This window comes from Ostrea edulis, chromosome 1, assembly GCF_947568905.1.
Source record: "Ostrea edulis chromosome 1, xbOstEdul1.1, whole genome shotgun sequence".
Taxonomy (NCBI): Eukaryota; Metazoa; Mollusca; class Bivalvia; order Ostreida; family Ostreidae; genus Ostrea; species Ostrea edulis.
Window position 1 is genome coordinate 65,620,009 of NC_079164.1, and position 24,908 is coordinate 65,644,916.

At 34.8% G+C, this 24,908-nt stretch overlaps 2 protein-coding genes across 4 annotated transcripts in view; one reads left to right on the forward strand and one right to left on the reverse strand.

Annotated features, from left to right (window-relative positions):
- The window catches only part of LOC125647053 (tetratricopeptide repeat protein 36-like), a 35,388-nt gene extending 27,816 nt beyond the window's left edge, over positions 1 to 7,572 (reverse strand). Inside the window, exons 1-3 of one of the 2 annotated variants that reach the window (XM_048873759.2) lie at positions 7,329 to 7,572; positions 2,017 to 2,199; positions 1,092 to 1,193 (exon numbers count right to left, since the gene is read on the reverse strand). In XM_048873759.2, coding sequence (XP_048729716.2) covers positions 1,092 to 1,193; positions 2,017 to 2,199; positions 7,329 to 7,473 — 430 coding nt within the window. In that variant the 5' untranslated portion in view covers positions 7,474 to 7,572. The remainder of the gene's footprint in view (positions 1 to 1,091; positions 1,194 to 2,016; positions 2,200 to 7,328) is intronic. The other variant, XM_048873752.2, reaches the window with a different exon arrangement.
- A 21-nt stretch (positions 7,573 to 7,593) lies between these two features.
- Positions 7,594 to 24,461, forward strand: LOC125647069 (SUZ domain-containing protein 1-like). 2 transcript variants are annotated; one of them, XM_048873771.2, is made up of 5 exons: positions 7,594 to 7,929; positions 12,123 to 12,169; positions 15,794 to 15,907; positions 18,393 to 18,518; positions 20,522 to 24,461. In XM_048873771.2, the coding sequence occupies exons 1-5, from the start codon at positions 7,870 to 7,872 to the stop codon at positions 20,640 to 20,642; spliced, it is 468 nt and encodes a 155-aa protein (XP_048729728.2). In that variant the 5' UTR covers positions 7,594 to 7,869; the 3' UTR covers positions 20,643 to 24,461. The 2 variants fall into 2 exon arrangements, with proteins under 2 accessions (XP_048729728.2, XP_048729721.2); XM_048873764.2 differs by having other exon boundaries at positions 7,596 to 7,929; positions 15,791 to 15,907.
- The last annotated feature ends 447 nt before the right edge of the window (positions 24,462 to 24,908 follow it).

Below are 24,908 nucleotides of genomic sequence, written 5' to 3' on the forward strand. Positions count from 1 at the left end.
TACACCAATTATAATGACCTCTAATCCACACTTGCCTTTTCTGAGTAGACCCAGGTCACAATAATTGGTTCAACAGCTTGGGTGATTAGTGAAGCCTTCCAACATTACGGATTAAGTCTACTGCCAATTATGAACTAACACGCCCGATTCCAGGGATGGTGTTTTGAATGACACATGCTATAGCATTAACATCTGGGTTAGATAAACGCACAAAATTGTCGAAGTGTGCTTGAAGGTAATGCTCATAATAATGATAATGCATTTAATAATACACGCTTCATCATTACAACTAGGGCAGAGAAAACACGAAATTTTATTTAATTAACATTTAAAAGTTGTTTTTTTTCAAAATCCGTCTTTTTTGTTTCTTACGTGATAGGTTCTTTCACTACAATGCAATAGCTACATCCCAGTCGAGCCTAGACATTAGTAAACTTAAAGTAAGCATACAAGCATGCATGATCATCTTAACAAATTGTGAATTCAATGGGATGTTTAAATATATTAAAAAACCAGAAATATTTGTCTTCGAAATTCCACCATATCAATTTATCAACTAGCATTAAACTATAAGAAACTGCAACGGGGTTGTTGTTTATAATGCAAATCTCATACTATGCATCAAATATCCACCTTCAAAAAAATATTCAAGATCGATTTCGGATATCTCGAACCCCTGGATATCTCGAAGTTTTTTCGAGGTCCCTCGGACTTCGAGATAGAGATATTTTACTGTATTTAACTAAAGGATCATCACATCTACCTGATTAAAGATGTATATACCCTTGTGATATTAAATGCTTTAAAAGGTTTTCATGATTTGTTACATGTAATAGATAATGTTGTGTGTCTTATGCAATCTTTGTGACGTATGGTTAAGCATCTGCAGTACTGTTTCACTATCACAAAGTTACAGCACCAACACAAATTTTGAGCTTTTTCTCCCAATAACCTTGACCTTTCCTTGTCAAAACAACATTGGGTCAGGTATGGCCTGGGTATGAACTACACAGACAAACAGACAGAGAGGGTGAATCCTATATTCCTCCCAAATTTAGTTTGTAGGGGTATGATAAGAATTAAACAAGTACCCTCCAGCTTGTAGATAAGGCCTCGCTGTGTGTAGGCCTGGCATGCTGCTGAACCAGTCCCTCTGCTGAGACTTATAGCTTTGTTTAAATCATCTAAAGCACCTGTCAATAAAATTAAAGCTCTTGCTAATAGAGTCAAACAATAAACATGACTATTTCAGATATTAAATTTTTAAAATGAATTTAACTACATGTGGCCACACTTCAACCACCAGATAAGGATAATACTGAAATACATGTAGTACAATGTGAGCAGATACAAAATGCAAACAAATTTTACTCCAAATCATGTATACATTTGTATCTGGGTAATGAATGTGTTTTACTTCATAAAAGTACACCACTTGGGTAAGTCATGATGCACCCATCTAAAACTAAATGCACATGATGCACACCTATGGGGGTCACAACACACAACACAACACAACCCCCCCCCCCCCCCCCCTCGAATCAAGTGACACTAAGATTGATCGTCCTAGGCCTCAAGGTATGAAAGATATGACCCAGACAAAATTCAAATTTGCATATCCAGAACATTTTTCTAGGAGGCCACAGTGATCTATTTTGGGTCATGTCATGCCTTCCCACAAGATGCATGAACTGACCAAGTTTGATGGCCCTTGGCCTCACAGTAAGAACAATATTATCCAGACACAATATAGGCATACAATTTCAGAAGGAGGCCACAGTGACCTACGATTGGATCATGATATCCCCCTCCCCCCTCCCAAGATGCATCAAATGAATAAGTTTGATAGTCCTAGTCCTCAGTGTGAAAGAAATATGAATCAGACAAGAAAAACCTAACAGACGAACTGACCTACACTACAATATGGCTTGCCATAAAACAGTATATAAAAATTAATCAAAATATATATAAACCCTTTTTTAAAAAAAATCATAATTCATAATATGATACATTTACCTTGGATATCTCCTTTTAATCGGAGAGCTTGTGCACGATTATTATAACCAGATGCCCTTTGTGGGGTGTTTTGAATGGCTCTTGAAAACAAATTTAGTGCTGACTCTATTTCACCACTCTCTGCTGCTTGAACCCCCTCAATTTCCAACTGCTTTGAAACCTTAATGTCATCAGTTTCTTCCTCTGAAATCAAACAAATGCTCACCAAATGAAAAGTTATCCAATGTCATAATACTAGAGTTCCTCCACAAACATATGAAGAAAGCATTAATTTTCCAAAGTAGGTTTGTCATAATTATACTGTCACAAATACTTCTTACACAAGTTAAGCAAGAAGCCCAATGGTTGCAAAATCTTTAAATAGAACCTTAATTGTATCACACAAATTAATAGTGCTGTGAGTAGATGGTGCAGGTGTGAACCTTTGAACCTTCAGATCTTATGGACAAAAAGGATGTTTTATTCTTTGATTTTGGCCAAGTATGAGCCACTAATATCTCTCAATAATTAAGCTGTGACCCACACAAATATTTCTTTATTTCATTTAAACCTAAAATCATATTGCATGTACATGTATCTATAAATATCAATAACAAGAGGCCCATGGGCCAAAAAACACTCACCCGAGTCATCCTTAGCCCTGCTGTTCCTCAGAAGATTTTTAAAATATCTTTAATTTCTCACATTATCACCAGTGTGAGATTGACTTTACTCATGTGAGACAGCCATGCAAGATTTTTCCGTCTCACACTGCTGCGACGTCATTTGATTGTGATGTCATATATTTTCTATGATTTACGTTACATGGTGAATATTTACCTTACATGGTGAAGTAAAAATATTTTGCATTGTTATCTTTAAATTTTAATGTAGTATAGCTTTCTGGTGGACAACCTTGGTTTTTTTGGTTTACACTGTACCATTCTCGGTATGCTCTTTCTGCCTATCTAATTAGTTTTTGCATTGAAGTTCAAATGAGGATTTTGATAATTTAGAATTTTCTCAAAGCTCCTAAATTTATGCACTAAACTGTAAGTAAAATGTGAGAAAAATAATCCCTCATTATCTGCTCTTGTGGGATAGGGAAATTCCACCTCTGGAATAAGATTCGCTGTCTAGTACTCGGTAAAGCCTCGTCCTAGACTGCGAATCTTGTCCCCTCGGTGGAATTTCCCTATCCCACACTCGTACTAATGAAGGATTCTATTAGTCTTTAACCCCATTACAAATTTTGACCCCATATCATGACCCAACCTAGTCCAATGGGGCTGTGACTTAACTGAACTTGAATCCACACAAAATGGGGATGTCTGAAAATAAATATGACGAACATGGTTTTGTTGTTTTAGAGATATGCTTTTAAAAAGATTTTATTCCCTTTTATTCATGTATTATGTAAAAGTTTATCCCTCATTTTAGCCCCACTACTTCACTCCTTTTACAAAACAAACAAGAGGCCCAATCTATTATCTATATAAAAAATATGAAAGCCCTACCTTTCAGGAAATATTGAATATGTTAGGGGTCTTTTAACAGAAGGTCATACTCCAAGGTCAAAAGACAATTAACACCATTGCGTCATAAGGTCTTGATATAAAGAATATATATACAAAATATGAAAGCCCTACAGTAATAGGTTGTATTTTCTAAAAAGTATGTCAACTCCGAGTTCAATGTCACTAGGTCTAAGGACATGATATGAAATGAAAAGTCTTGCCATTAGAAATTTATTATACAAGATATGAAAGATCTACCTTAAATAGTTCAGTATTTTTTAATAGGTCACATTTTTATTAAAAGTAGGTCAAACGTCCAGGTCAAGGTCAAAAGATCATACATCATTGTATCACATGGAAGATCTTTGATCCCCTATTGTGGCCCAATCCTACCACCAGGGGTCATGATTTCAACAAACTTGAATTTGCACTATGCCAGAAAGCTTTCATGTAAATTTCAGATCTTCTGGCCTAGTGGTTCTTAGGAAGGTTTTTAAATGACCCTATTCTATTTTTGCATTGTTGTGATTATTTCCCTTTTGAAGGGGGAATGACCCTTCATTTGAACAACTTGGAAGCCCTTCAAACAACGATGGTTTTTCCCAAGTTTGGTTGAAATTGGCCCCGTGGTTCTGGAGAAAAAGTCGAAAATGTAAAAAGTTCATATATGGCAAGAAATCAGAGCAGTTTCCCTGGGTTGCAATTTTGTAACCAGGTTACACTAGAATACAAGGTTACTGTAGTACAGATACACCTACTTTTCTTCAGAGTCAGGGTTACAAGAGCAAATTTGTAGCCAGGTTACACTAGAAAACAGGGTTACAAGGTTAAATGCAGGGTTGCAGGGGTTACAGAGCTTGGTCTGTAACCCTGCATTTAAAGATAAGTGGGTGTTGAGAGAAAGGTCTGTAACCCTCATAACCCATGTAACCTTCATTTAAGATAAGTGGGTGTTGAAACAATTGTCTGTAACCCTCGTAACTCCTGTAACCCTGCTAAAGATAAGTGGGTGTTGAAATAATGGTCTGTAACCCTCATAAACCCTGACCTACCCCATTTACACCTTTTGTTTGTGTATAAAACATCTTAGGGAGATTTTGAAACATTTTTATATATGAAAATGCTTACTAGTTACTTACCATTTGTTTCCAAAGTTTTAGTCATTCTAATCATCGTACTAAGATCTGATTTTGCAATGAATTTTTTTTTAAAAAGCTGACTTAAATGAGCATTACTCCCAATCAATCTGACTAAAGTGCAGATCTATATCATATATTTTTAACATAATATAGGTCTGTACTTTAGTCAAATTGACTCCCAATAGGCCGGGGGGGGGGTGTCTGTGGTACATGTAAAAGGTGCAAAATCTTGCATTCTGAGCATTTCCTGGTACTTCTTTATCATTTTAAATTGTCTACTTCTTAAACAAAACTTTTATGTTACATATGAATTTTAAGAATTCTTCAGTGATACTTGTATTTGACGAAAATATCGTAAATATATATCAGTGTGTTGTTTTATTTATCCTAGAATTAAATATATACCGGTGTTGATAAATTTGAATGATGCATTACATGTAAGTATTCACCTTTATTCATATCATTTTTGACTCAAAGACTCATTCAGATTGAATAATTCTTAAACTTTTTGGTCCGCAAAAGGGGGGGGGGCGAGGGGAGAGGTCCAGACCCCCTTGAATTTTACTAAATAAATATAAATTATATAAATGAAGGACTATGAGAACACGGACCCCCCAGTCTGGAGGTTAAAACTTTTTTTCAGCAAGTTTTCATACTCAAACTCTGCTCTAAATCGTACTCATACTCAAAAATGAAGGATATAAAACTTTTATATAAAATTATTCTCACACTCCAATGGAGTACATACTCAAGATTTTTGGAGTATGCTTGGAGCTTGCTCAGAGTTGTAATCAAAACAAACATGACTGAGTTTGGGTATGAGAAAAGTTTTATAACCTCCAGGCCTGGATGCACCAGGGATGGGATCAAGTGCCTAGGAGGAGTGATCATCCCCTGTCGACCGGTCACACCCGCCATAATCCTGATATGTTGAATTAAATTTACCAATAAATTAGATTTGTCAATGAGTAAATAACTGTACAAAAATCTAGAACAATACAATAGTGGATTTGAAAGACCAAGGCTGAAAGGAAGTCAGATGAATTGTGCTTGAATTGGTGTTTTAATTCAAAAGTGTGATACGATTCAGAAACACAAGTTCGATACTGAAGGCCGAATTGAAGTAAACCGAGTTACAGGTTGAAACAGTTTTGGAAGACAAATTTTTAAAATATATATTCTATTTGTTTGTCCTGAAGAAGGGTCAGAAGGGTTAAAATTTTAATGCAAGTGCTTTCATTTCATGATCCCTAGGCGTTACATAGTGTGTGTGTGTATATTATATATATTCAGTCATAGACTTATGCATATGTATGGCATGCCAAATTCACAAAAATGAGCTAAACATAGTTTCACAGTTGATAAACTAGATATATTGACTGTAAACTATAGTTTACGAACTGTAAACTATAGTTAACGATTCGTTAATTATATTTAATGGTTGTAAACTATAGTTTACAAATGCTAATCCAAGTTTATCTGTCTTTAAATAAACGTTAACAATAGATTTTGCTGATAAATACAGATTTACATTTGTAAACTATAATTTACATTCATTAACTATAGTTCACAATTGTTAATCTGAGTTTCACAAATTGTGATACTATATATTTATCAGATAAACTATGACTTGTAAACCGTAGTTTACAATCGTGAAACCGTATTTATCAGATAAACTATGTTTTGCAATCACTAATGATTGTTTTCATTGTTAATTATAGTTTACGCTTGTGAAACATAGATTATCTGTTAACTATGGTTTACAGATGTGAAACATAGATTAACGTCGTTTACTATAGTTTACGGTCCGTAAACTATAGTTTACAGTCGATAAACCTAGTTTATCAACTGTGAAACTATGTTTAGCTCATTTTTGTGAATTTGGCGTGCCATACATATAATATATGCAAGCACCTGTCCTGTGGAAAGCTAATTACTAAGTATACTACTGTAATGATTCCGGATATTTGAGGTACGACCATGCGGAGTTCTCAATTAGTCACTTTACATCACGTGATCTCATTTGTGTATAAATACCGAGACTCCGCAGTCGTCAGTGTCATTCAGATAGAAGACCCAGCCAAGTTGAGAGGACGAGAGTATGGATACTAATAAAGTATTCATGGTAAACAATTCCTCGCCTGTTCTTACAGTTAGAGAGTGAATTTGGAAGGCCATCAGAAGTCTGGCCTGCCACGAAGAGGTTGACCTCCAGTAAAGAGGCTACCATAATTCGTTTTTGGTGTCGTCCGCATTGGCTGAACAGACCGTCGTCCAGGCCGCTGTACTCATTGTCCGTCCTGAATAAGGCATCCTACAATGAGTGTAGTGGTTGAAGGGCTACCACATATACTGTCCGTCCTGAATAAGGCGTCCTACAGTATATGGGGTAATCCGAGGGCGACTGGGCTCTAGATCTACATTTTGTTAAGTTAGCACTACCAGTTTATCGTTGCTTGCCTCTGATTGATATAGTGATTCTGTTTGATTATAATTTACCTAGATAAGGTTAGGACATATTTGTATATTTTGGCAGTCCACTAAAATCATATCAATTAGTTTAAATTAGCTATTGTTGAATACCCCAAACCCTGGAATTGACCAGGTACGATCCCAGAAGTTAATGTAAATACGTTACACTACAACCTTACACAAACCCACATGCAGATCTAATTACCGATATCATTTTCTATTACTTCCTCGTCAACAACATCACCGTATGGTAAATTTGGATTGAAAATTCTGTTCAACACCGCACTGTCATGAGCAGAAACGTGATTATGATCATTGCTGACACCACTGCCAGTGCCACCAGTCGACATTATTCTAAACAAACTGCGTTACTTCCACGCTTATGTACGCTTATGCTTGAGTTGAAGCGCTCAGTAGACCTCGACTTGTTGTTGCGTGCAAATTTGCCGAAAAGTAACTTTAGATTATCTTTTTTCTTTTTTTTTTCAATTTGCAAGTTGTAGAAATAATCATTTAGATACTATGAACTGAAATAAGATTTTTCATTTGGCCCATAACACAAGCTTTCGCCGTTGTAACTTTCCGGAAATACTTTACGCTTCCACTTAAACATTACTTACCGACATCCGTAAAAATCGTTTGAAAAGAATCGAAAATAGTTCGAGGACCAACCACCCCTTTTAGTTTTATCCAATGTTACACTATTCTTGATATCCAAAAAATTGTGGTATCAACACAGATTTGGTATGGCAGAAGAGGCAAATGGGGATGTGCTTGATAGCTGGGAGGAGTTCGAAGATACTGGGGTAATGCACTTGCAGCATTATTATGGTTGTAGAGCACATTTCTCAAATTCTTTATATTCAGAGAACCATTCATATTGTATTTTATGAGAAATACTAAATTTTCGGTTCACAGATAACGATACATAGGGATATATTTTGATCATATTGATAAGGTAGTGATGATTAATACCCGTGAGAAGTTCACGCTGGGTAGTAAAGTAGGTTGGTAGGACTAAGTTCTCCATGTAATCCGCGGAAACACCAGGTAATTACAAAAAACACCACAAAAAGTATCATTAGAATACCAATAGGGTCTTAGATCATGCTCTTCTCTCAAGATTTAGGAACCGGATTCATGAGTGAATCACTGAAGGTGTGTGGCTGCGTGAAAACTCTGCAGTGTTGGGAAACACAACAGTCTCTAGACTCATAGAGTATTACATAGATATTCCAAAATTTTCATCCATGAATGGTTCATGGCTAGAACAGATTTTACGTTTCAAATTCATATATATATACCTAGTGTTAATTCTTGGATCTAGAGAGGGCACACATATCATGTTCAAAAAGGCACTTTTCGTCGCGGCAAGACAATTTTGGGGCACTTTCATTGTATCCAGAGTTGTCGGTCCTGTCGGCAAGGATGATAAAAATTTCACTGGGCCAATAATTTTCTAGAAAATGTTGGTCCAAATGACCGTTTAAAAATATCGGGTGTGATCCGATTATTTTAGAGCTTGGGTTCAAGATGCACAATTGAAGGTCACTCAAAGAACATGGTGCACGGCCAATCAAATTTATGAAAGGTTCTCTACCCGGGAAGAAAAGACTGGTTGTGGTAGCTCTGTTGTAGACCGTTCGCTTCGTAACTGGAAGGTCTTGAGTTTGCTTGTGCCATGGTCACGTCAAACCTAAGATGTAAATGTATCCTCGCCAAACGCTCGGCATTTAGCAGTGAGAGTTACAGGTCTTTCGGATATGACCTCCAATGTTGCGGCAGGTTTTAAATTACACATCAAAGAACCCTCACTACTACAGTCTTGAGTCAGAGTACAAAGCATAGGTCTAAATTTGTTGTGTTTCACCTACAGCTGGTCACATCTCAATATGAGGGGAAAATTCCTGACGGGACATAAAACAAACAAACAACTTCGTAAGAAAAGAAAAATGTGCTGATTCTGGACCACTTAGAAAATTACGAAGGCCTCCGTGGTGTTCATGAGTTTCAAGATGGTTGAAAAACTGAGCGTATTTGGCTGGATATTATGAGTGGGGGATGCATTGCTGTTAAAACAATAAAAGGCATTTTGGTCCAGTTCTTTTTTCTTCATTCTTTCTATGCAATACAAGGTACATGTATCTGGTCTGACAGAACCTTTAACTCTCAGACCAAATGTCTGACTGTGATTTAAAAATTTTGACAACTCTGTGTATCATACTATGATAGAAATAGAATAATCATTTAGCCTTTTTAAAAGTTAATACCTGCTGCCTTGATTTTAACTTTTCAATCAACCTTGTGAAATAACAAATATTTTTTAAAAATTTATAGAGAAAAAAGGGTATGGTGCAATATAAAAAAGGCATGGCACGGCGCCATGCTAGATTTAACACTATATATCCTGGTGTCAAAGGTTTTCGATACTGCAGTACTATATTTTTATATATTTGATATATTCAACAATTTGTTTCTCACCTGAATTTCATCCGTCCTAATCAATTAACTCTATCTAAAGCATATATTCTGTTTTTTGTATAAAACTATCAAAATCCAGGTAGCATTTCAACTTTTTTAAAGATCCGCCATAATCAAGAGTTTCTTTGCTCTCATACCAAACTCTTCCAGTTAGGCATTATGGGATAGAGATTTCTTAGGCCGCGTATACTGTGTGACGTCACTGTAGAATGACGAAAAAACATGTCAAACGTAAACAACTTTCAAAACAAGAACGTAAACATCATGTTCATTACTTTACAAAATAGTTTGAAAAGAGTCTCCCTACTTTTAAATTTGATCATTTTATGTTTAAAATAAAATCCATACTTTTATATTAATGCTCTTAATGTCAATATCTTCAATCTTTTAACTACGAACTACTTCTTTAGTGTTATTTGCCCACGTGATAATCTCGGAGTCACTATATACAAATCTGTATATTGTGCTGTGTCACATAGGAGAGGTCTATACGTAGGTGATGTAATGAGGCCTCGACGGGGAGTTTGTGGTGCGCTGTTAGTGTTTAAACAACAATGGAATCATTCTTTTATTCTTATTTTTTTTTATCAAATTGATTACCCTAAATAATCAACAAATACAGCAACTTCAAACAATTTTAAAAGTGGTGAAGGTCCTGATGACCTCCTCCCGCCCCCCCCCCCCCCTTCCAATGTTATTACGCCCATTTATCATATCTTCAAGTTGGCAAGGGGACTTGGAAACGTTTGGTAGCACCAATGCAGCATGGACAATCATTCCATATTTTACCGACTGGAAGACATTGTCCAAGGCCTCTGGATCATTATTATTCTTATAACTTCCTCTTTGGATGGAAAATATCTGCAAAGAAATAAACAAGAAATCAATAAAAACAAAATTTTAAAACAGAGAAAATTTTACAAAACATATGGTAATACGACCATAATGCATTTCCATACTCTTTTTGTGAACCATATAGTTCGCTCAAAGAAAGGCTTATATATTTTTAGAGCACAAAATAGAGTTTATCATCAGATGACAGCATAGGTCGAAAGGGCACTGCTTTCAACAAAAAATGATCAGATTTTCATTGTGAATTTTTTGGCATTAGGAAAAATGACGTTTTCAGAAGAGATGCATGAAGAATTGTAGTCTTACCTCTCTGAAAAGCGTAATTCTCGATCTCTTCTGCTATCCGATACTTCTAGTTCTTGACGCTGATTTTGGGAATAAAGTTCCATAAAATGACATTACGATTACCAAGTGATCGTTAAAAATAATAACCTATCGAAATTAGGATACTATGGAAAATAGGTAACGGCACATTATATAATTATATCTTTTATAAATAAGATTTTCTGAGTAATTTCAATACAGCAGAGTGATATGATTATATATCAACTTCTTAAAGGGGCATGGACACGATTTTATAACAAAAAATTATTTAGATATTAAGTTAGTACATGTATATGATTTGTGTGAAACGTAGCTCAAGAAATCAAAATTTCAAAAACTGATGCAAAGGTGTATTTGAGATGTATTTTAAAATTTTCATTTTCAAAACAAGGCATGAGCCCTGTTTATGTTTACGTGTTGTGATTCAACTACAAAGTACAGCCTCAGTGAAAAAAATCTAAACAAGGATTTTCTGCTTTTTTTTTTTTTTTTTTTTTTTTTTGGGCTTGCTCCATAAATTGATTTATCATTAACTCATGTTGAAAAAAGAAATTTTGGTGCTCTCACCTCTGCACATAGTTTGCTGGCTATGACAAGTGTGTTTGGGAGCTGGATTTCAAGTAAATTATATACAAAGTATATCGAATCCTGTGTAAAAATATTTTTCATCCACTTATTTGTGAAAGTCTAGATCTTTATTTCCATAACATTACCTGGGTAAACATTACATGCACTTCCACAAGTTCCACTCCCATTTGGTATTTGGATTATTTCTGCTGGTGATACAGTTACTTTTACACATAAGCAAATTGAATCCACAAATGACATAAACCCAGAAGGGTGTATAATGCTTCCTGCGATCCTTTGGCATTGATACTGTGTCAACTGTTAAGCAGTGTCAAAGTATAGCAGCATTCAATAAGAGTTACAAGCCTTTCTCAATCATACATCAGATGCTCAGAGGACTTGGGACTTGCCTCATATATTGCGATGCAAAAGGGTAATTCATGTTTAGAAAAATATAAACTGAATATACCATTCTCACTGTTTCATTGTTTGGAAAAGCTATGTCATGCTTTATGACATAGGCAAAATCACCTACATCAGCGACTTTTTTAAACATATGATTAAATTGTTGTAAGAATAAAGTGCTGAAATGGTATTTATATAGTAAGATGGTATTTATATAGTCAAATGGTATTTATATAGTCAAATGGTATTTATATAGTCAGATGGTATTTATATAGTCATGGTATTTATATAGTCAAATGCAATTGAAATCCCAGCCAGACTCTGTCAGACACAACCTGATACCTCTAAAATATATTTTCTTGTGTTGTAGGATCTTGACAAGAAACTTGAAGAGATGAAATTAAAGGAATCTGAAAAGTAAGTCCATAGGGATATCTATGATACCTTTTACTTGTATTTAGTACTACAGAATATCCATGACATGAATGTTGGTCATATTAGTGTTTATTAGTCCCCTACCGATGAAGTCGAAGGGGACTTTAGGTTTGTCATCTGTCCAGTTTTCCGCACTTTTTTTTCTCTGTTCTTGCAGATATTCATTTTATATTTGGTATGTAGCTTTGCCATAACAAGTTACAAAATCAAGTTCGAATTTCGTCATGGTCTGTTAATTTTTCATTATGTTATGGCCCTGGGACTTAGAAAAATAGCATGAATTATCAGTTTTCCGGACTTTTTTTGGTTTTGTTTGCAGATATTCATTTGATATTTAGACATTGCTTTGCCATAACAAGTTACAGATCAAGCTCGAATTTCAAATCGGCCCGTTGATTTTTCATTAGGATATGGCCCTTGGACTTAGAAAAAATAGCATGAATTATCAGTTTTCCGGACTTTTTTTGGTGGTGTTTACAGATATTCATTTGATATTTGGTACATTGCTTTGCCATAACAAGTTACAGATCAAGTTCGAATTTCATCTCGGTGCGTTGATTTTCCATTAAGTTATGGCCCTTGGACTTAGAAAAATAGCATGAATTGTACATCAAAGTTTCTTATCTGTGTAGATAAGAGTACTACACTCATTAAAACTTCTAGCATTGTAATACAACAATATAGCTAAATTATTTATGGTCTCCTACATGTCACAGGTTATTGACTTGGTTAAAGACCTAAACCTAATTATAAATTTGTCTTTTTTCCTGGTGTAGTCTCTACTTGAATAGTGGTTGATTTCCAACCATTCCTATCCAGGGCACCGTTTCACAAAAGCATCGTAAATTAAGTACTACGTAGCAAAGTACGACGTAGATAAGTACTATGTAAGTATTGCGTTACGTCCGTTTCACGAAAGATGCGTAAGACCGACGTAAATATCAGCTATTTACGTACTACGTAATTTTACCGGAAGTTACATATACATGTAAATAATGTCAGAAGACAAAATTATAAAGAAAGAAAGAAAAAAGAACTTCTCTGCCAAGGAAGTGGAGATATTAGTGGGGGAGGTGGAAAGAAACAGAGCCATCTTGTTTGCTGCACATAAAGATGTCAACACCAATCAGCGGAAAAACAAATGTTGGACTGAAATTTGTTTCTTGTATGTATAAAGTTACTGTAGTTGTCAAAAAAGTAAACAATTGCATTTATATGTGTTCAAAATATATTTGTATTGATAATGAGTACGTGACAATTAGGAGGTATTCCATACCCCCCCCCCCCCCCCCCCCCCCTTATTTTCAAACAAACACTTGTGACTATTATATAAAACCTTTGGAAATAGATTGAATACATGTACATTTACTCCAATTTTTTTATTTTGATAGTGTTATGTCATCATCTCTTAACATTTTTATGCATCTGGATGCTGAGGGAAAACCTATATCTTGCGATGATGTCCGCATCATCATAAAAATCTAATGGGTTTTTACGATCGCGGAAAACGCGCTGCCTTCTCAAATTCCTTCTTACTATTTCGTCAACATGCATGAAAGCGGCCATCTTTATCGAATTACGTACTAACGTAAAATTTACGTCACCTCCAAGGTAACGTAGACTTACGTAGCAATGTACGACGCAACGTAAATTGCGACGTTTTCGTGAAACGCCGAAATTCGACAATGTACTAACTACGTCCCTCTTACGTACTACGTATGATTTACGATGCTTTTGTGAAACGGTGCCCTGGTTCCACAATTTTCCGTTTTACCATAACTTACATAATGAACTTCGAATATTGTTGTTGTACAGTAATTTTTGCAACCGGTAGGGGACTATGTATTGCCATGCAATACTCTCAGAATGCTTGTTATAAATTTGTTATATAATACAGGATTTCTGCATCACTGATATGAACACAGGCACGCACCCTTTATCACACACCCTGTATCAGCACCCTTTATTTTACCCTTTATTTCACCCCTTATCGTATGTTTCTGGAACACCTCAGAATCTGTAGTTTTCATTCGGAGTGCCTCAAAATTTTCCGCTTGGAAGCCGACAATATAATTTTGTAAATAAATGGAGAAAGATGGGAGAGAGAACATTGGAATCGTAAACAAGGAGAATTGGAGAACTTGAGGAATTGATAGAGTTGGTCAAATTGAATGGAACAATAATTTTTAGCAAATAGTAATATATTAAACTATAAAGAATTGAAACGATTTATCTAAATTGCTATCTTATGTCATTTACTGGTTCATGTCTTCATTGAATCTTAAATCATTCAAAAACAGTAATCGTTGTTTTTAACTTCTATCCATTAATGAGCCCTTAAAATTCGCTATTTTCAGATATGTCAGATAAAAACAATACATGGCCAAATCTGTATCACACTCCATACCAACCCTCGACCAATATCAGCCCTTGGGCCTAGACAGCCCTTAATGAGCTTATATTGGAGTGTCGGGTTGATGTGGAGTTGATACAGATTTGGTCATGTAATATTCTCAATGTATCATGTTTTCCTCCCATATTGTTTGTTTGCTATACTTAAACCCCATCTAGGTGGGGGGGGCTATATCTTTTTGAGATTTTTTTATCACTTTGCTCCATTGTTGGGAATTTGTTTGGTCTCAGTATGGAAGATCTCATGAATTTGTCAAGACCTCCATCACAGGAACCATCATATTGATGGAGCAAAGTGAAAGGTATGATTTTAAGAGACATACAGGAATCAAAGTCTGTCCACTCTCAGTCTATTCCCCTTTGCGTCTATGCCACAACTTTGTAATCACGTGGTAGTAAATGTTCATTCTTGGTACCAAATTTGCTTTGGACAAAACATTGTGGCATGACTCTGAACCAAGGTCATATTAAGAAGGGAAATTGTATTAACTTTATAGTGGAGGGACATTAGAAGAGAAATTATTGTCTAGGCATTAACTATGTAGTGGAGGGATATTAGAAGAGGAGAAATTATTGTCTAGGCATTAATTATGTAGTGGAGGGACATTAGAAGAGGAGAAATTATTGTCTAGGCATTAACTATGTAGTGGAGGGACATTAGAAGAGGAGAAATTATTGTCTAGGCATTAACTTTGTAGTGGAGGGACATTAGAAGAGGAGAAATTATTGTCTAGGCATTAACTTTGTAGTGGAGGGACATTAGAAGCTCAAACTTTTACTTGACAGTAAGGTTGTGTATGACCAGATGATATGTCACAATCTAAATATCCAGTCATGTGACCAAGGTCAAGGTCTCTTCAGGAAAGTTAGAGAAATATCCAGGACATAACTATTTGTGTTTAATGGAACCATTAAAAGCTCATACATTGTACATATGCTTGGCATATTGCTTATGACCAAACAATGTGTTATGCCCCTGAGGCAAGCTCATTTGCAAGGATCAAGGTAATTTGACTTTAGTAATAACAAGTTTGAATCTGTCCCTCAGGAGGTACATGTACATGTAGTTGTCACCTTTGGACAGCTTTAGCGAGGTATAGGATTTATTTATCATGAAAGTACCAAATTTTTCGAAACGTGAATGCAGTCATTGACTCGTTGCATTTGTACATGTATATTTTCCATTTTAAGCAGGATTGCATCAGATGCAGTTGTAGTTGAAGATGGCAATAGAACTCAGTATGCACCCCAAGTTCGTATACTTAAAAGAAAATCGGATGCAGATTCAGCAGCAAAGCAAGGGGCAAGGCAAGTGAATTTCCCTGCAGGATTTGTTATTTGAAAGAGGGTATTATTATCATCAAGTCCAAGTATCTTCAATTACAAATATTTTATTGATTAAATATATAATTTTGTTGTTATGATGGGTACATAGATTCTAATACATGTATATATACAAAAATGTCCTACTGCTGAAAAAAAATCTAGGCATTTGATTGGACAACAATTGTGAATGATATCAGGATTATGAGGTCATGTACTGTGCCAAGAATAGATGGGATACAAAATGCCATTGAAAGATCTCCATACACTTAACTGCTTCGTAAAGTAAACTTTTTTTTTAGATTGATCACTATTTGTTATATGGATTCTTGGCAAAGTATATGAATTCACAATCCCAAACGGCTCTGGGGCCAGTTGCACGAAGGTTAGTTAAGTTTACCTGACAGTTAACGCTATATAAATGTTCAAGTTAATGTTAAGTTAACTGTCAGTTAAAGTTAACTAACCTTCGTGTAACTGGGACCAGGAGAATATAAACTTTGACAGAGAATGTGAGTCCATATACCCTCAGACTGCCAAGAATCCATAGAACTAATAATCTAATTAAATTATTCTATTAAACTAACTATTACCTGAGAACAAAAAGAGAAAGGCATTTTAGTATTAATGCCTGTGTTAAAACTAGGTGTCCCACTGTGCTACAATGTACAGTAAAATATCTCTATCTCAAAGTCCGAGGGACCTCGAAAAAACTTCGAGATATCCGGGGGTTCGAGATATCCAAAATCGATCTTGGATATATTTTTTTTGAAGGAGGATATTTGATGCATAGTATGGGATTTGCATTATAAACAAAAACCCCGTTGCCGTTTCTTATAGTTTAATACAAGTTGATAAATTAATATTGTGGAATTTCAAGGACAAACATTTCGTTTTTTAAATATATATAAACATCCAATTGAATTCACAATGTGTTTCAAAATTAAGATGATCGTGCCTGTATGCTTACTTTAAGTTTACTGATGTCCAGGCTCGACTGGGATGTAGTTATTGCGTTGTAATGAAAGAAATTATCACGTAAGAAACAAAATAGACGGATTTTTAAAAAAAAAAACAAACTTTTAAATGTTTATTGAAGAAATTTTCCTGTTTTCTCTGTACTAGTTGTAATGATGAATCGTGTATTATTAAATGCATTATCGTTATTAAGAGCAATACCTTCAAGCGTACTTCGACGATTTTGTGCGTTTATCTAACCCACATGTTAATGATAGAGCGTGTGTCTTTCAAAACACCATCCCTGGAATCGGGTGTGTTAGTTCATAATTGACGGTGAACTTTAGCCATAATAATTGAAAGGCTTCACTAATCACCCAAGCTGTTGAACCATTTATTGCAACCTGGGTCTACTCGGAAAAGGCGAGCGTGGATTAGCGTTCATTAATTATAATTGATGTAGCTGCGGGTGTGAATGTGTGACTTAACAACGCCAGGTATGGTAAGCAGAGCAGAAAATTGACTGCACTTCGAGATAAACCAGGTGAATTTAGGGTATGGGACCTTGAAAATACTTCGACATAAGCGGAGTATTCGAGATTACCGTGTTCGAAATATCAGAAATTTTTTTAATCATTTATATAGGGAAAACGGCCGGGACCGGCGGTCGACTTCGACTCAAGCGGGGTATTCAAGATAAACCATATTCGAGATAAAGATATTTTACTGTATATGAATATCTTTGTAAAACAAGGGTTTACAGTCCACTCCACTCCCCAGACTCTTGGCAAATTATACCACTAAACCTATGCTAAACTTTCATTGGATCTAAGGTTTGACCTTAGAACTAATGAAAAGATAGCTTTCATTCACAAGAAACATGGATATTTATAAGCTATTTATGTGATTAATTAATACATGTATGTTATGATTTTGTGGGGGGTCACACTATATTTTTATGTACATGTATGTTCTTTGAACCTTAATAAGTTACACTGTAACACTCATTCTCCATAACGGCATCCACGATGTCTCAGTGTGGGAGGCCTGGGTTTAATACCTGAATTATTTATAGTTAGCCACAGTTCCTTAGCCAAGTGCTCAGAACTAGTAATGAAAGCAGTGAATCTTTTGGATGAGACCCTCAAAAGCAAGGTCTCATATCACTATAGGCATTTGCACAATAAAAAACCCTCAACCCTACTGATACATGTAAATGAGTGTTTTAAAGATCCATTTCGGAAGAAGGGGGGATAATTTCCATTTGAATGCTGAATCTGTAAATCAGGGCATAAGATATTGTCTCTTATTTGATTGATAAGCAGTATGTTTTTTATCTCAGTTCAGGCCAATTTTTAATGGAGTTGACTTAAAATTGGGTAAAATCTTTGAAAAATTTTAAAGGAATATTAAACTTCACATTCAGTTTAAACATCTTGTGCAGTTCTTCATGGTATGTCTGCATTTTGTGGTAAATGTGTGGTTTTAAGTTTTATTATGAATGCATTTACAGACCAAGTAACAAACCCACGAAAACTTTGGAACAAAGAGAAGCAGAATATGCTGAAGCAAGAAAGAGAATTTTAGGTTCAACATCTTCAACAGAAGTAAAAGATGAAATCATAGTAACGAATAACAGGTTGGTAGATTAACTGAATTTTGTTTCCTTGTCACTGTTTACAGAATCGAGGAATATTAAATACTCTGTAAAATTTATTCTAAATTCTCATTTTTATTCCCCTGGAATTGGAAGATTCAGGGCCATATAGTTTTTGGCCTGTCCGTCCATTTGTCTATGGCCAGAAAAAACACCTGTAACTTTGGTCATATCTTTTGAATTATAAGAGGTAAAGCTTTCATATTTGGTATGTGTATTTCTTGTGGCAAGGCCTTTCCATTGACACCAAACTCTGTGACCTTAACATTGACCTTTGACTTACTTTTAGAAAATGCGAACATACGTCATATGTCATATCTTTCAAATTGTAGGAGGTACTGTTTTTATATTAAGCAAGTGCATTTCTTGTTAGAAAACCTTTCCAATAATAACAGATTTGTTGACCTTGTGACAATGACGTTGACCAGCTTTCAAAAATTTTCAAAACAACTACAATGTCTTGCAGTTCAATTTTGTCGTAATCCAGGGGCATCAGTGTTTCACAAACAGATACTGTTTTATCAGATTTAAATGGTATTTGTTGTAATTGTCAGAGGACTACATGTAGAAAGAAAATTCTGAATATTGAATTGTATGATGGTGAACAATTTAATCCTTGTTACAGTCTTTCTTTTCAAATGCTATTCCTACTGTTTTCATTTGATTTGATTGATTACATGCATTTAAAAAATAATGAATTTATCATTTTCTTTATCAAATTCCTGGTAGTTGCTACATGTACATACTAGAATTAGAGATTGTCTGAAATGATATACTTAGTAGTTTAATTACCATAGTTCTAAACCAAGAGCTTGTGAGAACTTTTCTGATCCAATCATATGTTGTTGTCTTTCCAAATAATGTAGGAATTCCATGTGCATGTTTCATTATTTCAGCTCAGACCATTGTAGGTACACAGTCTTGATACATGTAGAACGTTTTAGTTTCGGTATCGGCATCACACTTTAAGAAAAAAACTTGAACCTGGGTTACATCTTTTGAACCAATGGGGATAGGGTTTTGATATTTCACATATTGATGCCTCATGATGAGACCTTTGTTTTGGTACCAAAACGTTTGACTTTGTGACCTGGGACTGTGACCCACTACTCAAAAACATTAACCTGGGCTATATCTTTTGAACCAAGGGAGATAGTGTTTTGATATTTTGCATATAGATGCTTCATGAAGAGACCTTTTTTGTTTTGATACCAAGACTTTTGACCTTGGACCTACTTTTCAAAAACTAATCTTGGTTATATAGGTCTTTAATGTTTCAAATATATAGATGTCTCATTAGAAGACAATTTTTTGTTACCATAGATATTGACCGTGGACTTTGACCTACTTTTCAAAAACATTAACCTTGGCTATATCTTTTGAACCAAGGGGATATGGATTTGATATTTCATATTCAGATGCCCCATGACCAGGCCTGTGATATGGTATCAAAACTTTTGATCTTAGACTAGTAACCTTGGACTTTGACCTATTTTTTAAAAATACTTTAACCTTCTGAACTAAAGGTATAGGTTAGGCCAATTAGAATTAATTGATAGATTATCATCCCCGCCCGCCCCTCAAAAACGGGCCCACCCCAAATTTTTTTATTTTTGCAAAAATTACGATTTCAAAACAAACTTGCTTCCCAGTGACATGAGTGAATGATTAAAGTCACAGAATGTTGGTTTTATATCTTCTACCAAGGATTCTTTGAATGTTAACTTGATGAACACTTTGTGTGATGCCTTTTGTCATTAATTTTTTTTCTCGGGAAAGAAAAATTACGAAATAAAATCCTCCCACCCGTCCCTTATTTTTTTGTAACCCCAGATGATAATCTACATGTACTAATTAAGTTGAATTGGCCGTAAGGAGAGTCATGCTTTCCAGCGAGCTATGTTGTCTTCTGACTACTCTTGTTGTTTTATTCACTGAAAGGTATGTTTTGTAATAAATACCTTTTCATTTTGTTTTTATTACAGACCGCCTAGACTGATGCAAATGGAAGAAGCAAGACAGAATTTAAACAATAATTGTGCAGTAGCTATTCTGAGACAACCACGAGGACCTGATGGAACAGACGGATTTGATCAAAAAGGCTAACCTTGGCAAATTTAAACAAATTTTTAACGAATTCTTTACAACTGTCAAATACTCAGACCAGCATCCCAGTCCCTCGCTGGCTGTCCCCCGCAAATAGCGCCATGCTTGTACAGACCACAGACTTGGATCAGTCAAAGTTGTGGTCACTCATCCCATTCAAGGCATAGCAGATTGCCAAAAGTATGAATGACTTAGCAGCTTCAGTCCCAATCCCACTTAAAGTAGGAGGATATTGTTCAAATGGAAACCAATTGTGCAGAATTAAGTACTCTTCAACAGCTTAATTTCCAGGTCCTATAGACAATGGAATAGAGCAAAGCAATTCAATACAGTATTAATGATGCACATTTGGCAAGCAAGAAGAATGCACTGTTTGTTATAGATTTAATGAAGTGCCTTTGTATATATATATATACTTCATATATCATGTTTATGATGTCATAATGGGAAATCTGCGGTAGGCTCAAATTTCGAGGGCAGCTTCTTGTAAATAAAGTACAATCATTCTTATTAATCAAGTGTAATGAAATAGAAAGAAACCTTGATCAAACGTATATAGCATATTACCAGAAGTGATCCAAAGTTTGTGGACTAATGTGAAAAAATCTTCCCACGTTTTTAAATTTGATGATTTTTATTTTGACACTATTTATACATAAGTTCGAAAAGTATACAAAATTTCGCTGTAATATTCTAAAAAATAAATATATACAAAAATGAACTCGTACAGAAATCAAAATTGTTGCAACCTGATGTAGCCTGCCAGTTAACTTTTGACAACAGTAACACCTCGAACATTCTCCAGTTTTTCAAAATATTTCCTGTTCTCCTGAATAACTCTCTGGTGCCAGTTAACCTACAAAATAAATACAAATAAAAACTAGGTCATGAGATGAAATGGTATCGTTTGCTTTTAATTATCCTCTCGCAATTCATGGTGAGAGGGGACATTATAACAGAAGCCTGTTCAGCAGAGCGGGCGTACACGAGAGCTCGCCTCTAGCACCACAGGATTATATTGGGAATGTTCACAGGTGTGCGCTCTGGTGAACAGGCTTCAGGACTCGCTGTTCATGAGTGTCCAAGTTACATGTGTATAATGACATAACTAGGAAGCTTGCAAAATTTGAGATTTCTGTCTTGCATAATATTGATTTTATCACGTCAGTCCTAAAACTTTTTGATCGCTGCTCATTAATTAGATACACTGAAATTTTGAATTTTTTTTCTTCAAAATATGGGTCAGTTTTACTTGCTTATATGTGTAGATCATCCTCCATCGGCAAGGTCACATAATTTGCTAATAATGTTCTACTCTCGCCGCGTGTATAACCTTTTTGAAACATTTTATGGAATATCAAAAAGATTTAAAATGTCTTTCACTTTTTGGGGGGGGGGGGGGGATAAGGTTTTTGATAAATAAGTCATGGGTTATATTAGGAAATATTCCCATAAGGCCAAAAAAAAATATATGTTGGTTTCTACTTTCACCTCAAAATTTTTAAGGGTTGGTAGGTTGGTAGTATTTTTTTTTTTATATACTGTACATGTAGGTTGAATTATTTTCTAATGATTTAGTATTCTACTATGCATAAAATAAAGTGATTATTTAGTAATCAAATGAAATTTATATGATGAATTGATACATTTCTTCACTTTACTGTAAACAAAAACTGTTTCTGTGCTTTGGAATCTGTCTAGTATTAGTGCATAATAAATAACTTGATAAATATGTCAATAAATATACTCTTGTTGTAGTGATGACATTTGCAAAATCTGTGAGAATGGAAAAAAATGTGTTAGGGTCGGCAGAAATTTTTAGGGTAGATAGGGAAAGTGGAAACCAACATATATTTTTTTTTTGGCCTAACTTGCTCATCATTGTCAAAAATAATTTTATGATGTACATGTGTCTGTATATTACTATGAGTATAATGAATCGTGCTGTGAGAACTAACATTGCATTACCAAGTTCTGTGCATTGTGATAATTTCTTGTTGAGCTGTACACAATAGGAGTTCATCTTTAATGTAATAAATATAGATACAAGGGGCACCCTACTTAATTAGCTGTTGAAACATGAATTTGTTGAATGCTTATTGCTTACTCGCACATATACTTAAATGGTGATTTGCCTCTGGTCATGTTACATGAATTATATTTGTCTTTTTAATTTTTTAACTCATACTAATGTGGAATTCACTATAAAATGTACTGATTTGCTACCATGAAGTACTTGTGTGCCTCCGTAATTGGAGATTTGGGGTCATATACTTTTTGGTCTATCTGTCTGTTTCTTTTTTATTTTGCAAAAACTTTAACCTTGTCCATAACTTTTGAATAGATGGTGATATTGTTTTCATATTACTCTCTTTGGGTAAACAAATTCTTTTCTCTTGACCTTGGAGTTTGACCTCCTTATGAAAAACTTTAACCTTGCCCATAACTTTTGAATGGTTAGTAATAAGGCTTTCATATTCCTTTTCACAAGACCTTTCTTATACATTGTAGTACCAACATTTTTTACTTCAAAACTTGATCTTGGAGTTTGACATATTTTAACCAAGGCCATAACTTTTGAATGGTTTGTGATAGAGTTTTCATATTTCACATGTGTAGTCCTTGTGACAAGAACTTTCTTATACATTGTAGTACCAACATTTTTTACTTCAAAACTTGATCTTGGAGTTTGACATATTTTAACCAAGGCCATAACTTTTGAATGGTTTGTGATAGAGTTTTCATATTTCACATGTGTAGTCCTTGTGACAAGACCTTCAATATTTGACATGTGTAGTCCTTGTGACAAGACCTTCAATATTTCACATGTGTAGTCCTTGTGACAAGACCTTCAATATTTCACATGTGTAGTCTTGTGACAAGACCTTCAATATTTCACATGTGTAGTCTTGTGACAAGACCTTCAATATTTCACATGTGTAGTCCTTGTGACAAGACCTTCAATATTTCACATGTGTAGTCCTTGTGACAAGACCTTCAATATTTCACATGTGTAGTCTTGTGACAAGACCTTCAATATTTCACATGTGTAGTCCTTGTGACAAGACCTTCAATATTTCACATGTGTAGTCTTGTGACAAGACCTTCAATATTTCACATGTGTAGTCCTTGTGACAAGACCTTCAATATTTCACATGTGTAGTCTTGTGACAAGACCTTCAATATTTCACATGTGTAGTCCTTGTGACCAGACCTTCATTTGGGTACCATAATTACTTTGCTGTCATACGGGGGTATAACACATTTTGTTGCATATGGAATACTGCGAGTTTATACTTTTAATCTTTTGCTTGTGGACATTCAATGAGTTTTAAACAGTGTAATATAGTTACTACATGCACACAGTAAAACACAGCACACTGATGGGGATTGTCAAAATTCTGCAATCTCAATTCCATATGCTGTAACCCAACTTCTTTTGTAAAGTCACTATTAAGTTACAACATCAAGATGTACATTCAATATAGAGGTAGATAAGGTACTACATATTGAAGTCTTATATAGAAATTTCATGATCTTGGAACATGGTTTCACATCACAGGCACTTGTTTATGTAAGTAAGTTATGACCTCTGTATACTAATAATTAATAGTAGTTTACATAGGTTATAACTTACTTACAAAAACAAGTGCCTGTGTTTCACATCTTTGATTTGTGATTAGTTGGTTTACTGTATGGATTAGATTGTCATGAATTTATTCCTCATGGGGAATGAAAATTGATTTATAATAACTTATATTTTCTTACAGAGTCTGACTCAATAAATTGTTCACCTCTTGTTGCATCTACGATTCATAATCTGGTTTTTATATGTTTGCTTCTTAAGATAATAAAAGGATTTATGTGTTTATAATCTGCAAGATCTGTAATTGAAAAGATTTTTTATTTTACTTAAAACTTGCAAAGACTGATAATTGAAAATAGTTTTTACCAAAAAAATGTTTTATTTTTGGTATTCCTGGTTAAAAGTTTGGTATGCAAAATACTCTAATCCTTTGGTTGAAATACTATATTTATACAGCAAGATGTACTGAGAAATCATTGAACATTCATTTTGCAATATCCTACTTAAAATTCTTTTATGAAACGCAAAAATTCCTATTTTACAAAAATGGAACAGATGGAACCTGATCTTTCCTTAACTCTCTCTCTCTCTCTCATATAAAACAACCTGTCTATATTCCTACATGATCCTTGGTATGCATATATTGAACATGTATTGTGATATATACAAATTGTTTTAAA

Bases quoted from the DNA above. Each gene is read 5' to 3' on its own strand.
- LOC125647069 (XM_048873764.2), top strand. From the start codon at position 7,870: ATGGCAGAAGAGGCAAATGGGGATGTGCTTGATAGCTGGGAGGAGTTC. The intron at 12,170-15,790 runs GTAAGTCCATAG...TTCCATTTTAAG, and splicing joins AAATTAAAGGAATCTGAAAA to CAGGATTGCATCAGATGCAG. The intron at 18,519-20,521 runs GTTGGTAGATTA...TTTTTATTACAG, and splicing joins ATCATAGTAACGAATAACAG to ACCGCCTAGACTGATGCAAA.